The sequence below is a fragment of the Clytia hemisphaerica genome, unplaced genomic scaffold (genome assembly GCF_902728285.1).
Source record: "Clytia hemisphaerica strain Z4C2 unplaced genomic scaffold, Clytia hemisphaerica genome assembly, whole genome shotgun sequence".
Lineage (NCBI taxonomy): Eukaryota > Metazoa > Cnidaria > Hydrozoa > Leptothecata > Clytiidae > Clytia > Clytia hemisphaerica.
Genome location: NW_027103674.1, coordinates 2,175,279 through 2,190,912, shown reverse-complemented (window position 1 = coordinate 2,190,912; position 15,634 = coordinate 2,175,279). Strand labels below are relative to the sequence as shown.

Here is a 15,634-nt window from a genome sequence, read left to right as displayed (position 1 = left end):
TTATGACCATAAGACAATTTTTAGTTCTTTGCTTTAGGACAATTTCTTAGACCGCACTTTAAATCTCACTACCATGATAAGCTAGATCAACAGGACCTTCACAATCTATATTTTGGACCTCACAATCTATATTTTGAACCTTTTATCTTACCGACAAACAATAATGGAAGTCAAGAGACATATAACGTAGGTGTCTAAGAAAACAACTGTTCTTTTTTTAGAATCTTCCTTAAATCTTATTAAACTCCTCACTAGGAGGGAACAGATCATAGATTCGAATTGAAGGCGTAATTACTAATAGCAATTAACATTACATAACACTGGATATACCGAGATTTTTGGTGATTAAAGAGACATAAATAAAAAAAAAAAAACGCGTCGATATCTCTTCACTCTAATGAAAATGTGATACAAAATTAAAGTGACGAGAGAATCACAAAAATCAAGAATTGAAAAAATTGGACCTCGAATTGGAATCGAACTCAGAGCCCCATGCATATGAGACAGACAATCTAACCGCTTGAGCTAACCACGCTTTGAAAGTAATGAGAGAAAGCGTGAACTGATAAGAAAGAAAAGGAAAAGAAAGAATCGAGAAGAAAATTAATTCCCGCTTTGATGTTATTATCGAAACAAAAGAGGAAGATTCTAAAAAAAATAGCTGTTTTCTTAGACGACTACGTTATATCTTTTCATAAGTCACAGCTCAAAATGTAACATGACTAAAAATGGTGCAAAACAGCCATTTCTTGTACATTTGATTTGACAGTGTCCAACACTATTTAATTTGAATTTAAAATATTATGCTAAAGTAATTGATGGTTAATGTATGGGAAGAGCGTGCTGATTTCCTCAGGGTCCAATACTTTAATAGGATGGAGTTGATTTAGGTGTCATTTTAATTTTGAATATGACCTCTTATCAATTTGTGCATGTCTTTTTCAACCATAATTTTACTTCAATATAAAATATTTGGGATACGTAGAAATATTTCCATCAGAGACAAAGTTGTTCCAATTTACCTGATCATTAGCCTTTTTTGAAGATGCCCTTTGAGTATAATTAAAAACTCCACTGATTCCAGCCTGAAAACAATGATAAGTTCGCTAAGGTTTACTAATTATCCTTTCGATAGGTGATGCTGAAGTTTAATTATTCAACATGGCATCATGTCATGACACTTTCAATGAGTGCCCCAATACCTTCAACTGTTAGAGACTGTTAGAGAAGAAAAGACAAGGCAATTTAAAAAATTTGAAAATTTTCCATTTTAGAGCCTTTTAAAAATCATTGAATGAACAAAGCAACATGAAACAAAAAAAATACACTTCATTAACAGGATGACTATCAAATTTAAACCAAACACCTCAGATGAAGCGCCATTAATTACTAAAGACAATAACAGTAATCACACAACACACTCCTTTGCAGAGATTGACAGTGATGATGAGGATGGATTAAACGAGAAACCGTTCAAGAAGAACGACATTACTTTATGGGTATCAGATGCCATCGTCCTTATTGTTGAACATTTACAATATTATGCTATACTGTTAGCTCTGTCTGAACATTGGGGATGGCCAGTATCATGGATAGATGCAACTTCCTTCACTTTCATCTTCAATTTTGACATTTGGGAATTCCGCAAGGTAGAAACAGGGCTATTCCATCACTCTACTGTATCTTTCATAGATACTTCTAAACTTGGGTTTAATTATGCTTCATATATATCAGCATGGGCTGTTATCTTATGCTTAATATGCGGTGGTTTTGCCATTGTTTATGTGCGCTGGATGAAAAGACGGCCGTTACATTTACTGCTTTATATCGCTCGTTGGAAACGTGTTATGTTTTTGGTATTACAGTTTGTGAGTGTACCGTTTGGTGTAGCTGCCGCACGAATTTTTCATTGCCGTTTGGATGAGACACGTGGTGTTGAAGTGATGGTGGTTCAAAATGAATTCGAATGCTATACAGGTAGGTTTTTCCATATAATGTAATATTTGACTTTTTGAAAGTTTATTCTCAATGATTTTGCATTTGAAGTATTTCTTTTGGCTGATGATTGTCGTTCATATGCACGGTTTGAAACTTTTAAGTTCAGGCAGGTTCAGGTTCCAAAAATTACACAACTCTTATTCTTAAAATTCTAGGTTAAAATAGAAAAAAAAACGAAAAAAGACTTTGCAACTGGACATACTTTCACGGAAAATATGTGAGCAGTTAAGACGACTTTCTAGTGTGCAAATGAATATGATATCTGTGTTTACTTCCCGTAGGAACACACGTGGCATTCATGGCTTTGGTACTGGTTATCTTCCTCTTCTTGTTCCTCATCTATCCATTCATCCTCATTAAATGGATTCGTGAACAAGTCTTCAGTGGTGATCGGAAAAGACATGAAGTATTCTTACAACTTAAGGAAGCTGAATATGAGCAAGGTTTAGATATCTTATGGGATTTAGGCCAGTACCATTTATTTTCGTCTTACACTCGCCCATGGATTCAATACAACCCTTTGAAATTCATTTTCAAATTGATGTTCGTTGCTGGATTTGCTATGTCTGTTCGTTCACCATTTTGGGCGTCCGCCTCTATCACCACCCTTTTCTGTTTGGCGTTTTTGGCGTTAGTTTGTAAACGCCCGTTCCGTGTTCGATGTTTCAATGTTATGATCATCTCAAGTCATTTCTTAACCGCCTGCAACGCCCTGATTGGTAATTTTATGGTCCGCCCACCATGGGAAAACCCTGATGATTTTCAACTAGTAGCCTTCCTAAGAGCCCCATCAATCACTTACATCCTTGTCATAATCAATTGCGCATGGCTCCTTATCCTACTAGCCTGGATCATCTACCTTATCCTATTGAACAGAGGCTTGATTAGTAATGAGAGGATTTGGCCTCGATTATCTTATGAGTCTTCTGAAAGTATTGGAGATGACACGAAACGATATTTGAAAGCAGCACTCAAAGCGAGACAAACATTAGAGAAATCGTTGTCAGCTATCCCGCTATTCGCACCTGTCCACGAACTCTCTCATCAGATTCAGGTAGGAAAAATTTATTTGATTTATTCATTTTAAAGTACATTTTGTTACATCCTCTTTAAGATTTGATCTGGGGACATCATTTTTTAAGATCACATAACTTTCCCTTTTGAAGAGGTAGGTCTTTCTTTCATATAGTGCTTTATTATAAAGATTCCTACACTTTCGCTCATCGGAGTGCAGTAGTACGGGGAGAGAAAATCCTTTTAAGAATATCCGCTTTTATTTGGCGCGTACATTGTAAGAATAGAATTGTAAAAATAGACGATATCGGCTTTTCGAATTCTCCCCGAATGATTACCAATTATGCATTGCGCAAAAAATAACCCTAACCCTAATAATGCATCATGGGTAATCATTCGGGGAGAATTCGGAAAGCCGATATCGTCTATTTCGTTTATATTTTTTTAAAGAGCTGAATGCTATATTTGATAATTTTGAAGCCACTTAAGCTACTGAAGCTATTTGATAAGTCATAGATGCAAAAAACCTTAGTTGATTACCATTTTTATTGAATTATTTTATTGAAAGTATCTCGTATAGTTTATTTCTAATTTTTTCGCATTTTGTCTCGATCCTTCAGGTGATTAACGCTTTTTGTCGAGAAGCAGAGTACCTTGCTGACCCAACACACGACACACTATGGGATCTCTTAGACGAGCTTATCGAGGCACATAATGCGCTCGCCCCTGTATCCGTCTTTGGATTATCCGGCAAAACATCCGTTAAGGAAACATCGGAAGAATTTATCCGTCTCATGCCGGCTTTCCGTAAACGACTCAAGCAACGAGAATACGATTTTATCTTAGTACCGGCCGTCAAGAGACGATTACTGCTCAAAATGTATATTTTGAGCGTCTTCGTCAACAACAAATATAAAAAGCAATCAGCAGCTGAAACTGTCACAACCAAACTTCAAGATGCATTAGCTATGTTTGATACGCGATCAATTATGTCGGACTTCACTGATAGCGGACACGGCCGGTCACCGACAACATCCGGAACCCGGACTTCTATTGGAGAATCTTCAACAAGAGCACCCAGTAATTTAACGGCATTTCAAAGTGACGTCAATATGACATCATTTATTAACGATGTCGATAAATTGGTCGGTGATTTACCTCCGCCACAGAGAAACCCACATTCAGCAGGATCGACAAGAAGTGCACCGCGATCCAGTAAATCTTCAAATGGAACATCTCAAAGGTCATCCATTGATGCACAATCAATACCATCGACCACAAGCTTCAACAATAAGGTAATTTGATCACTGATCACTTACTACTTAAAGTGAAATACACGCTTTTTTTGTAAGAATAACTTCTATACGGATATCAGGGTGAGATTTCAGAGTTAGAACAATAAGCCTATTGTTTAGAACAATAGAAAAATAAGAATAATCCTCACCCTTAGCCATTGAAGTACACTATTCTTATAAAAAAGAAGCGTGTATATATCTTTTGGGGGGTTGGCGGTTATTGGTTTCTAGGCTCTATCCTCAGCCTATAGTTCTGTGAAACTCAGTTTTAGAACTTTTCGTTCCCGAAGAAAGTTAACACATTTAAAAAAATAATTTGTTGTTTTTAAGATTTGCAGGAAAATCCCTTTTTTCTCAAATATTATGGCTTTGATTTTATGTATCTATAAATTGACGCGATATTTTGCTCGAGTTTGATGGTATTATATTTTGTAATTGTTATGTTAAGAGCTATAAAATGATTTTAGTCCTTTTTTACCAGCAATAATTCTAAGAAAGTCTGAATTTGAAGATTTATCTTCTCTTACCGAACCATTACTACCTATTCTGAAGTTATCTAATGTTTTTACACTTGTATATCAAAATGTCTCCCAGCCTTCACTTTTCAGTGTTCATAGTTTTTCCATCTCAGACGTATTTCTGTCTTAACAAAGTAAAGATGGAGATTTTTCAAGACCTAGAATTTAAAACAATCCAGCAAAATATTGAAAATCTTGGCTAATTTGTCGTGTTGCGTCTAATACCCTGCCTTCTGACATAAAATTTTTTATGACAACTGAAATTTCGAATCTTTTATTGATTTTTTTAGCGGCCTCAATCAAGCCATTCTTCAAAATCGTCACACTCATCGAGACCAAACACAGGTCAAAGCAGGAATCAATCAGTGACATCTCTTCAAAATAAAGCTGGATCATCGAGACCAAGCAGTTCTCAACAACAAAGTCCATCAGTGGCCTCCCTTCAAATTAGAGCTGGGTCATCGAGACCAAGCACAGGGTCTGGACCACAAATAGACCAATCAGAATCGCATGCTTCAATGGGTAAGCCATTTTTGATTCTTTCAATGTTCTTTCAATGTTGAATTTAATAATTTGTTCGTTCATTCAATTTTTGATTTCTTTGAACTCTTGGATGGGAAATGAAATCACTTATTTCCCAACCAAGGCGCGTGGCTCGCGTGGTTTTCACACAAAAACCAAATTGTAAAACCCATCGCAAGATTTAAAAAAATATAAATGCAAATCCTTTCTAGCCTTTTGGGCTTTATACTCAATGCATTCAATCATTCATTTACCATCACCTTATTACCCCCTTATTATTTTAGATATGACATCATCCATGGTTTCACTGCCCAATCAAATCGATAATGATGAAGCAATGTTGATTCCAAAACAAGTGCGCACAAGTAAAACTGTCTTGTAAAATAAATTATGTAATAACGCACGTATGGTGAGTGTCGTGAATGATGGTTGGGAATGAAAATATTAAGTTTTAACAACACCTTAAATTGGAAATTAAAGTCAAATTGCTTTAAGTGTGCTTCCTTTTTTGCTACTATATAGAAACCTTGCCAGCATAATCAAACTTATTCCCTTAACACGTGGCTTCCAGTTGGTATCAAATGAGATTGCGGGCTTAAAGTAAATGATATCGAGTGAAGAAAAATCAATAGGCTGCGTTACTAAACAAATCTTGTTAGGCCTCAAATTCATTAAGAAAATGTAAAAGCAGGTAGGAATTTCAGGATATGAAAATCCTCTCAATCTTTTTTTTTTCTGGCCTTTGACAGTCACTTTTACAGCACATGGTCATTTCTTTGTAACGTATTGGGTCGAAGCTCCATAATTTCTTGAAGTCATTGCAGTTGCGCATATCATCATAGATACTTCTATCAACCCTTGACTGTGTGGTCGGTTTCTAAGTTCATTACCAGTCGTGGAAATCACGTCAAAATTCTTTGTCTTTGAGAGAATTAATGCAACGACTTCAGATATTTTGACATCATTCCTCCCCGGTAAAACACCACTGACCTTTACATACCCTGGACCAAGCTTCTCAATCCAGGCCAAGCAAAATCATTGATCGGAGTTTTTGAAAAGTGGTACCCTAATGGCGGCACTACTCAATAGCGGTGTAAATGCATCGAGAGCGCTGGATCTACTTTCCCTCGAAAACTTTTGATGATGTAGCGCCGTTAGACGTTAATTTTTAACACTGCAATGGCTTCTTCTCGGGTACCAATTCCAAAAAAACTCCGATCAAAGATGGCAAAAAAGCTTGGTCCAGGGTATATAAAGGTCAGTGGTAAACACGAACCCAGTCTTTTTACACTTTAAAGGTTGATAGGTATATGCCATGATTAGATTCTCTATTTTTTCATAAGGCTCCTTCTGGTAGATCACTTTGTTGTTGTTGACAATCATTTTCAACTTATTTAATATTTTTGGCACAGGTTAATTTTGTTTTATGGGAACATTTTTATTGATTTTTTTCTGAAGATTTTTTTATTTATTAGAACGCACTTTGTTGTTTTTATATTAAAAACTAAAATACAGTAAAAGATCTTTCTTACAAGAGGGCGATCAGTCTATAGCCTTTTAACTGAATGTAAAAATTAAATTATTTCTCCTGGAAAGTTTTATATCTGACAACCTCAGGTCTCAATATGGAAAATAAATCTTGTGGGAAATTTTTTTTCCTTCTCAGCTGGGATAGATTTGAGTTTAGTTTGTTTGGTTAAAGTTCTGTTTATAATGATCATTTTCCAAAACATGCATGTCTGTCTATGTCTCCATGTCTATTTTGGTCTTTTAGCCCGGCACGGTAGTATGAAAATACAAGAGTCCCGTTACTCGAATTTGGAAAATTTTAATAAAATTTTCATATAAATGGTGGGCCTATCTGCCAGGGAAATTGTAATTCTTACAATCCAAAATTAAGGTAAATATAAGGCTATTTTATCTTCAAAAGCTGAAAATATTTTTAAAACTTAATAAACGGGGAGGTCCTAATATCTGGGGTTTTTTTTCTCGAAAAATTAACCGGTGGGGGTGGGTGTTTATTTGGGACATAAAAGTTTATGGTTAACTTTAATGACACTGATTTGAAAACTCTTTTTATGTTATTTTGTAAATAGTAATATATTTTGATTATTTTTTCTCGATGTTGAAAATTTTTTGTAAATTTTAATATTTGTGAACGATATATAATATATAATTTTGACACGGGCAATGATATAATAACCATGATGATCTAAACTTCGGCTTTTATTTTAAGTCTTGTCTGCCCTATTGTACAAATTGATGGTTTGGATTAAAGTGAAGCGATTGATATAGTAGTTTATGATTCTTTACATGATATAAAATCTAAGACATCTGATATCTACAGTGTTCAGTGAGAGAAGGGTCGAGCTAATCTCGATCTCCCCGTAAAATATAAAATAACAATAGAAAACAAAGTCGATATAATCTATTCCGCCTCATCCGCCCGACGGCTCATTCCGATTATCGTGAAACTGTAAGCGCGCGAAAAGCACGCAGATTATGTAATAGATGTAAGAATCTTTACACTCCCGAAGAAGAACTTTTGGATCGCAATGATCTCAAGTTATAAGTCTTTGCTAATGGATTCAATTTTGTTTTACTGTTTTGCAATTGTTGTTCATTGGACGTTGTTCTTGTTGTATGTACTGGTTTACATGTCGATGGACCAGTAGAAATTGTTCGTAAATCTCTTTTTGGAGTGCGTGGAAGTGCAATCAATTCATCTTGATTATATTGATAACAATTTGATAAACCAGAGGCGACAGGAATGAGCGGATCAGAGACGACAGGAACTGGCGGACCAGAGACGACAGGAGCTGACGGACCAGAGACGACAGGAACTGACGGACCAGAGACAACAGGAACTGATAGACCAAAGACGACAGGAACTGATAGACCAGAGACGGCAGGAACTGACGGACCAGAGACGACAGGAACTGACGGACCAGAGACGACAGGAACTGATAGATCAGAGACGACAGGAACTGATGGACCAGAGACGGCAGGAACTGACGTACCAGAGACGGCAGGAACTGATGGACCAGAGACGACTGGAACTGATAGACCAGAGACGACAGTAACTGACGGACCAGAGACGACAGGAACTGATAGACCAGAGACGACAGGAACTGACGGACCAGAGACGACAGGAACTGACGGACCAGAGACGGCAGGAACTGACGGACCAGAGACGACAGGAACTGACGGACCAGAGACGACAGGAACTGATAGACCAGAGACGACAGGAACTGATAGACCAGAGACGACAGGAACTGATAGACCAGAGACGACAGGAACTGACGGACCAGAGACGACAGAAACTGATGGACCAGAAGTGGCAACAATTGAAGGTTCAGAAGACATAGATGTGTGATGTTTAGGAGAAAAAACTAAATTTTGAACAACAGCCGGTATAATTGGCTGGGATTCCTTCTCTACACTGACATGATTCTTAGATTGTTGCATTTCATTTGGTAATCCTGTTGATGTTTCTTGTCCTGAAAAATGAAAAGAATCCCACCCATGGACCTCTAGGGGGTACAGCAGTTCAAGGGGACGTTTGACCTTATGTTTGCCTTCAATGCCGAAACTAATCAAGGCTCCTCGAACAACATTTTTCCTTCCAAAAATTAAATTTTCAATCTTACCCACATTCCATAGTTGTCTCTTTTTGTTTTCATCCTTAACCAAAACTAAAGACCCAACTTTTGGGGTTTCGAATTTCTTGACTTTCTTGTGATGTACTCTCAACTCTGTGAGGTATTCTCGGTACCATCTTTCCCGCGCATCTTCAAAACATTTTTTGACGTGTTGATAGCTTTCTTCCAACGTTTTCACGACTTGTCCGGTTGGGAGGCTGATGATTCTTTTCCCACAAATCAAATGTGATGGTGTCAGGCATTCGATCTCATCATCGGCACCAACATACGTCAACGGTCTACAGTTCAACACGGCTTCAATTTCAGTCAAAATGGTGTGCAACCCTTCAAAAGAGACATTCACTTTACCCAAAGTTTTCTTCAAAGATGATTTTGTCAACTTGACCATCCTCTCCCAAAAGCCTCCCCACCAAGGAGATTTTTCGAGAATGAAGTGCCAGGTGATCTTCAAAGATGAAAAATAGTCAAGGACCTCGGATTCCTTCGACAACTTTAAGAGGTATTTATCAGCTGCCTTGAACGTTTTGGCATTGTCTGATACAATGAAAGAAGGAATACCTCGCCGAGCACAGAACCTCCGAAAAGAGTTGAGAAAGCAGTCAGTCGTCATATCATTCACAAGCTCAAGATGGACTGCGCGAGTAGTTGCACACGTGAAGAGAGCGACCCAGACTTTCTTTTCTACAGAAGTGGAAGATGATTTCTCAACAACATACAGTGGACCAAGATAATCTAAGCCGACGTGTTCAAAACCAGTGACATTTTTATCAATTCGAAACTCAGGAAGCAACCCTTCAATGGTTGAAAACGACTTTGAGTTGAGTTTCTTGCAGACGATGCAATTTTTCAAGATTTTCTTCACGAATTGACGACCTTGTGGAATCCAAAATCTAGATCTGACTTCAGCTAGAGTTGCTGCGACACCTGAATGTTTGACCTTTTGATGAGCCTGCAGAATGATCAACGCTGAGACATGACTGTCACGTGGGATGAGGATGCGGTTGCAAGATGAAGCTTCTTCGAGTCTACCTACAGTTTCCAAAAGACCATCTACATTTAACTTGACACTAAGAGAACATTCCAGCTCCTTCAAACGGTCGTCAGAGAGTTGATTTTGAACTTGATGTAGAACGTCGAGTTCAGCCTCTTTCAATTCATCGACAGTGAGTGGACCTTTTCTTAATTGTCCCAGAGAAAAGCGAGAACCGTGGTAAACCTCAAAGTTGTGGCAAAAGCGAATAGCCCAAGCGACTGACCGAATAAGTGACTTGAATTCACTGAAACGTTGAAATTCTATCAGTTGGACAGTGGTTACTCTTGCCAGCAATACCTTACTTACTTTTACTTCCTTCATTGCTTTCTCTTTCACCGACATATCCACCTCAAGTTTCTGCTTAGGCCAGTGTTCTGGATCTTTAGAAAGCCATTCTGGACCTCGAAACCACAGACCTTCTTCGAACTCTTCCTTTGATGACACACCTCGACTTGTCATGTCTGATGGATTTTCTTTGCCTGGACAATGTCTCCAAATTCCTTCCTGTGTATGTTTCTTGATTTTCTTCACCCTGTTACGGACAAACTGCTTCAACTCCTTGCCACTGTCCAACCAATAGAGTACCACCATTGAATCAGTCCAACAGTGGATACTATCGACATTCACCATAGTTGACATGGCCTGTTCAACTCTCTGAATGAGGACACTAAGAATGTAAGCACCAAGGAGCTCAAGACGAGGGATTGAGGTTTCTTTTAGAGGAGAGACTCTTGTTTTGCTCGTGACTGTGACTGCTCTTCTAGAAGATTTTTCGACAACATAAACGACAGCTCCGTAAGCCACAGCACTGGCATCACTGAAACCATGGAGTTCTATGGGAGATTCTCTACTGAAGGAATCAAGCCCAAAGAAATAGAAGCGTTGAATCTTGACAGAACCAATTTCAATCAAAAGGTTTAGCCAGTCTTTCCACTCATCTTGGAGATCTTTCTCAACAACCTTATCCCAGTCGGAGCTGGACTTGTGAATCTTCTGGAGAAGAACTTTGGCTGTTATAAAAACAGGTGAAAGAAGACCGAGAGGGTCAAAGAGTTGAGCCACTACCGAAACAACACTTCTCTTGGTCACAACCATATCAAGAAATTTCGAAGCAAATTCATGTAAAGAAAAGAAGAAAACGTCAGATCTTGGATTCCAAGGAATACCGAGAACCTTGCAGTCATCACTACCCAATGTTTCACCCTCCTTCACCATCTTCTCTGACACTGCAGATGAGCTCGTTTTCCATTTACGAAGGTTGAACTGGCCTTCCTCCATGAGTTTCTTCGAGTCTTTAAAGAATTGAAATGCAGCCTCTTCGTCAAACTCACCGGTGCATAGATCATCAACATACAAGGAGTTTGTGATACCCTCAACGAGGGACCGATATTTCGAGTTATTTCCTTTCTGTTTCTCTAGGTGATTTTGAACAGTAGCAGTAAGAATAAAGGGGCTTGCATTCAATCCCATTAAAACTCTTTTTTGACGGTAAGTGATAAGTTTGTTGTTATCCTTTGGGTCAAACCAAACAAACCTCAGAACGTCGCGATCTTCGAGTCGAACACTGATCATATGGAAAGCCTTCTCAATATCACTAACAAGTGCGATTGGAAAAAAGACGGAAACGTAAAAGAATATCAAAAAGCTCAGGATTTAAAGATGGACCAGTTTCTAAACACTGATTTAGAGAAGGATTGTCATTCGATTGACAGGAGGCATCAAACACAATTCTCATTTTTGTTGTTTCTCGTTCCTCACGAATGACACAATGATGTGGAAGATAATGTGTCCAGCCTTGCTTTCCATGGTCTTTTGTGTCAACTTTTTCGATGATATTTTGTTCAAGCTGATCTTCAAAATATTGGTTGTATTGTGCTTTGAGGTCAGGGTTATGATTGAATTTCTTCTTCAGTCCAAAAAGACGTTGTTTGGCAACAAAAAAGTTATCCTGGAGATCAGGATGTACATCCTTTCGTGGAAGAGGAACCTCGTATCTCTCTCTCCGTTATGGACAATGGAGTCTTTGAATTCTTTCGTCATTACCTCATCTTCAATCGACTCATCAACAATACCCATCGATTCAAGTTCCCAGAAGCGAGAAAGACGTTCGTCAATAGAAGGAGTTTGGGAAGAGAGAAGAAGGGAGTTAGAGAAGGAGGAGGATGTACCCTCTAATGGACCACTAACTAACCATCCAAACACAGATTTAGTTGCAACGGGTCCAGAAGAACGACGTACGGTTTCTCCACTAACAAAGCGATGGTACTGATCAACCCCTATCAACACACAAATCTCCTCTTGTGGTGTAGTAAAGTCATCTGCAAGATCGAGAGAAGCTAAATGTTCATGATGTTGAAATTCTACAGAAGGATTTAAGGGAGAAGATGTTATCGTCGGAACAACTAAAGCAGAGAGAGAGGAAAAGAACCACCACCAAAACGACTCTTTAAATTTAAAGCAGTCATGTCATACTCCTTCGAGCCTTTAGACGACCCACCAAAACCTGAGATGACCATCTTGTGTTTGCCAAGACTGGGTAGTTTCAATTTGTCCTTGATACTTTTGGTGATATAGCTGTCATTTGATCCCATGTCGAATACAATACGTACTTTACTTACTTGGTTGTTGTCGTTAGGGTGGTAGACCTTTACTTTCGCTGTCTGTAAGAGTGTCAACTTTTTTGCCCTTGCAATCAGCCCAGTCGAAGGCGTTCCCTGACACAGACTTTCATGATGTTTCTCCTCACAATTTCTGCAACTCCTTTTCGTACATTCTTTCAAAACCATGGTTCTTTGCTAGACAGTTGAAACAGAGGTGATTGCGTTTCACATATTTCCATCGGGTATTTACGTCTTGAACGATATCACATTTTGCAGAGCTATGTTCACCTCGACAATATGAACACCTGATTTTGTTGTCTTGTCTTCCGGTGGGATTTAGCAAATTTCGGGAGCTGCCACCTCCACCACCATTTTGACTACCTTCACTACCCTTGTTGCCTTTACCACTACCCTTGTCTGATGGGGGTTCCTTTGACTTTGAGGATTTGGAAACTGCTTCGCATTTCTCACGTGCCTCTAGCTCTTGTTTGAAGCATTTTAAGAGAACTTCGAATGTCCAATTTTCTGAAGAAAATTGCCTCAAAATGATCAAACGAATGTCTTCAGGAACCTTGCTCATGATGACAGGGACGAGTAAGCAGCCATACTGATCAGGTTTTATCCCAAGTGATTGTAATCCTCTGACGTTGATTTCGATCTTGTCATAAACTGCACGGAGTTGTTTGACATCAGTACCTGCTTTAACTGGCAGAATCTGCAAAAGCGTGTCCATATGATGGGTGATCACGACTTGTTTGCTTCCGAAACGATCAGACAAAAGAGACACAGCTTCCTTATAATTCTTGTCAGAAAGTTCTAACCCAGAGATAGCCATGGCGGCTCTTCCTTCTAAGAGGCCCTTCAAAAAATTGAACTTTTGGACGTCTTCGATGTACGAATGTTTCCCTACAGCAGCTTGGAAAGAATCCCAAAAAGATCTCCACTGACTTGGATTTCCACTAAACTTTTTAATTTCAAGCTTTGGCAACTTCACAGAAATTGGAACCTTGTGTTCATGAGATGAGATAGAGGTGTTGGAAGCTTTTGATTTCAACGAATCTAACAGATTGGTGACAGAACCCGTGGTAACGTCGATTTTTGCTTGCAGTTGGGAAGACTCTCCGTACGCATGGTCGTAATCATCGTCACTTTCAAGAAGGTTTAGATATTCCATATCCAATGCTAAGAATTCAGACTTCAAATCGACGAGAGAATCCCTTAAGGTTTTCAGAGCTCCAAGGACTGTCACTTGTTTTGACTCTTCAAGTTGATCTAGCTGCGAAAGATGTTTCTCGATGTCATCGATGTAGTGATGACAAGTCGATTTCTTACCATTTCGTTTTCGACGAGCGAGTCTCAATGTCTTGTCATCTTCAGTTTCAGACATGATACAATATTTGAATAGATAAGACAGTTATGGTATGTTCACACAACAAAAATGTGAAAAAATGAAGTTTTTTGGCCTTGTCCACACGACAATCCAAAGACGTCTCCACGAGACAAAAAGAGAAATGAATTTTATGGCTTTGTCTACACGACAATCCATCCAAAAGACGTCTCCACGAGACAAAAAAGGGAAGAAGAATGAAATGTTATGGCCTTGTCTACACGACAATCCAAATGAGGTCTCCACGAGACAAAAAGAGATATGAATTTTATGGCCTTGTCTTCACGACAATCCAGAGACGTCTCCACGAGACAAAAAAAAGAAATGAATTTATGGCCTTGTCTTCACGACAATCCAAAAGACGTCTCCACGAGACAGAAAAAACACAAATTTGTAGGAAAATTCAGATTCATTTAGAACACTCACAGTTAATTGATTCAATTAAATAAATTGAGAGATCAAAAGGAGAAAGGTGGTTCACAATTTTCACTTCTTTTAAACAAAGGAAAAGAGAAGAAAATCAATCACAATATCCTTTTGTTAAAGAATCTCTGAAAAATATTTTAGAAATCCTTGAGAGAATTTTATTGATAAGAGAGAGGGAAAAAAGTTTTGTGAAAGAGAAAGACCTTCAGACAAATTATTGAATGTTTTGAAATATTTCAGAGTCTAATTTCAAAACCAGTGACCCGAAGATACTCACAAAGAGGTGTCGAGCGACTCTCACTACAATCAACTGAGCCAGACAGAACAAACACCGATAGAAGGAAACATTTTGCAACAATTTTGGGGGTTTCTTGAGCAAATAGGTTTAATAAACTATCAAGAACAAAAATAGATGGAATGCACCCTCCCAAATGATTATCCATAGATGGATGTCATAAATAAAAAGGGAAACAATAAAATGCCTTGCTGAAAAACAGCGTAAATACAAAGTATCCCCCTTGAACTGCTGTAAAAAAGGAGTGAGGACTGTAATTTAGAAAATACTTATCATATTAGTGATGTTTTGTTCGGTGGACCATGTACAAATTGATGGTTTGGATTAAAGTGAAGCGATTGATATAGTAGTTTATGATTCTTTACATGATATAAAATCTAAGACATCTGATATCTACAGTGTTCAGTGAGAGAAGGGTCGAGCTAATCTCGATCTCCCCGTAAAATATAAAATAACAATAGAAAACAAAGTCGATATAATCTATTCCGCCTCATCCGCCCGACGGCTCATTCCGATTATCGTGAAACTGTAAGCGCGCGAAAAGCACGCAGATTATGTAATAGATGTAAGAATCTTTACACCTATCCACTAAAATGAAAAGAGCATGTGAGTTTGATTTTTGCAATAAGAGGTTATGGCTAGCCTTTTTCTGTACTTATAATTGCGAAGTATGAATTTATTTTTGCTACTGATTTTCAACTGCTTATACTCTTGCTTTTTTCATTCAATAGATTCACGTAAAAGTCAAGTGAAAAACAAAAAAATCAACGTAAATGTACGTAAAACAGAATCAATGCTATGTTCATTAAAAATTCATTATTTTGTCGAATGAGTTTCAATGGATGCACTTGGGTATCTCAACAAAATCAAAGATGGAAAAAAAA

General features: G+C 38.1%; 2 protein-coding genes across 2 annotated transcripts; one reads left to right on the top strand and one right to left on the bottom strand.

Annotated features, from left to right (window-relative positions):
* Positions 1-1,339: 1,339 nt before the first annotated feature.
* LOC136803497 (uncharacterized) lies at positions 1,340-7,167 on the top strand. The gene is made up of 5 exons (XM_067060234.1): positions 1,340-1,977; positions 2,280-3,052; positions 3,633-4,307; positions 5,116-5,347; positions 5,632-7,167. Exons 1-5 carry the CDS (start codon positions 1,341-1,343, stop codon positions 5,727-5,729), a joined length of 2,415 nt encoding a protein of 804 aa, XP_066916335.1. The 5' UTR covers position 1,340; the 3' UTR covers positions 5,730-7,167.
* Positions 7,168-7,639: 472 nt separating this feature from the next.
* On the bottom strand, positions 7,640-12,037 carry LOC136803496 (uncharacterized). The gene has a single exon (XM_067060233.1). It carries the CDS (start codon positions 11,612-11,614, stop codon positions 7,871-7,873), a length of 3,744 nt encoding a protein of 1,247 aa, XP_066916334.1. The 5' UTR covers positions 11,615-12,037; the 3' UTR covers positions 7,640-7,870.
* Positions 12,038-15,634: the final 3,597 nt, after the last annotated feature.

Coding starts and splice junctions, on each gene's coding strand:
- LOC136803496 (XM_067060233.1), bottom strand. CDS start 11,614: ATGATCAGTGTTCGACTCGAAGATCGCGACGTTCTGAGGTTTGTTTGG.
- LOC136803497 (XM_067060234.1), top strand. CDS start 1,341: ATGACTATCAAATTTAAACCAAACACCTCAGATGAAGCGCCATTAATT. Junction 1,978..2,279: donor TGAATTCGAATGCTATACAG/GTAGGTTTTTCC, acceptor TACTTCCCGTAG/GAACACACGTGGCATTCATG. Junction 4,308..5,115: donor CCACAAGCTTCAACAATAAG/GTAATTTGATCA, acceptor TGATTTTTTTAG/CGGCCTCAATCAAGCCATTC.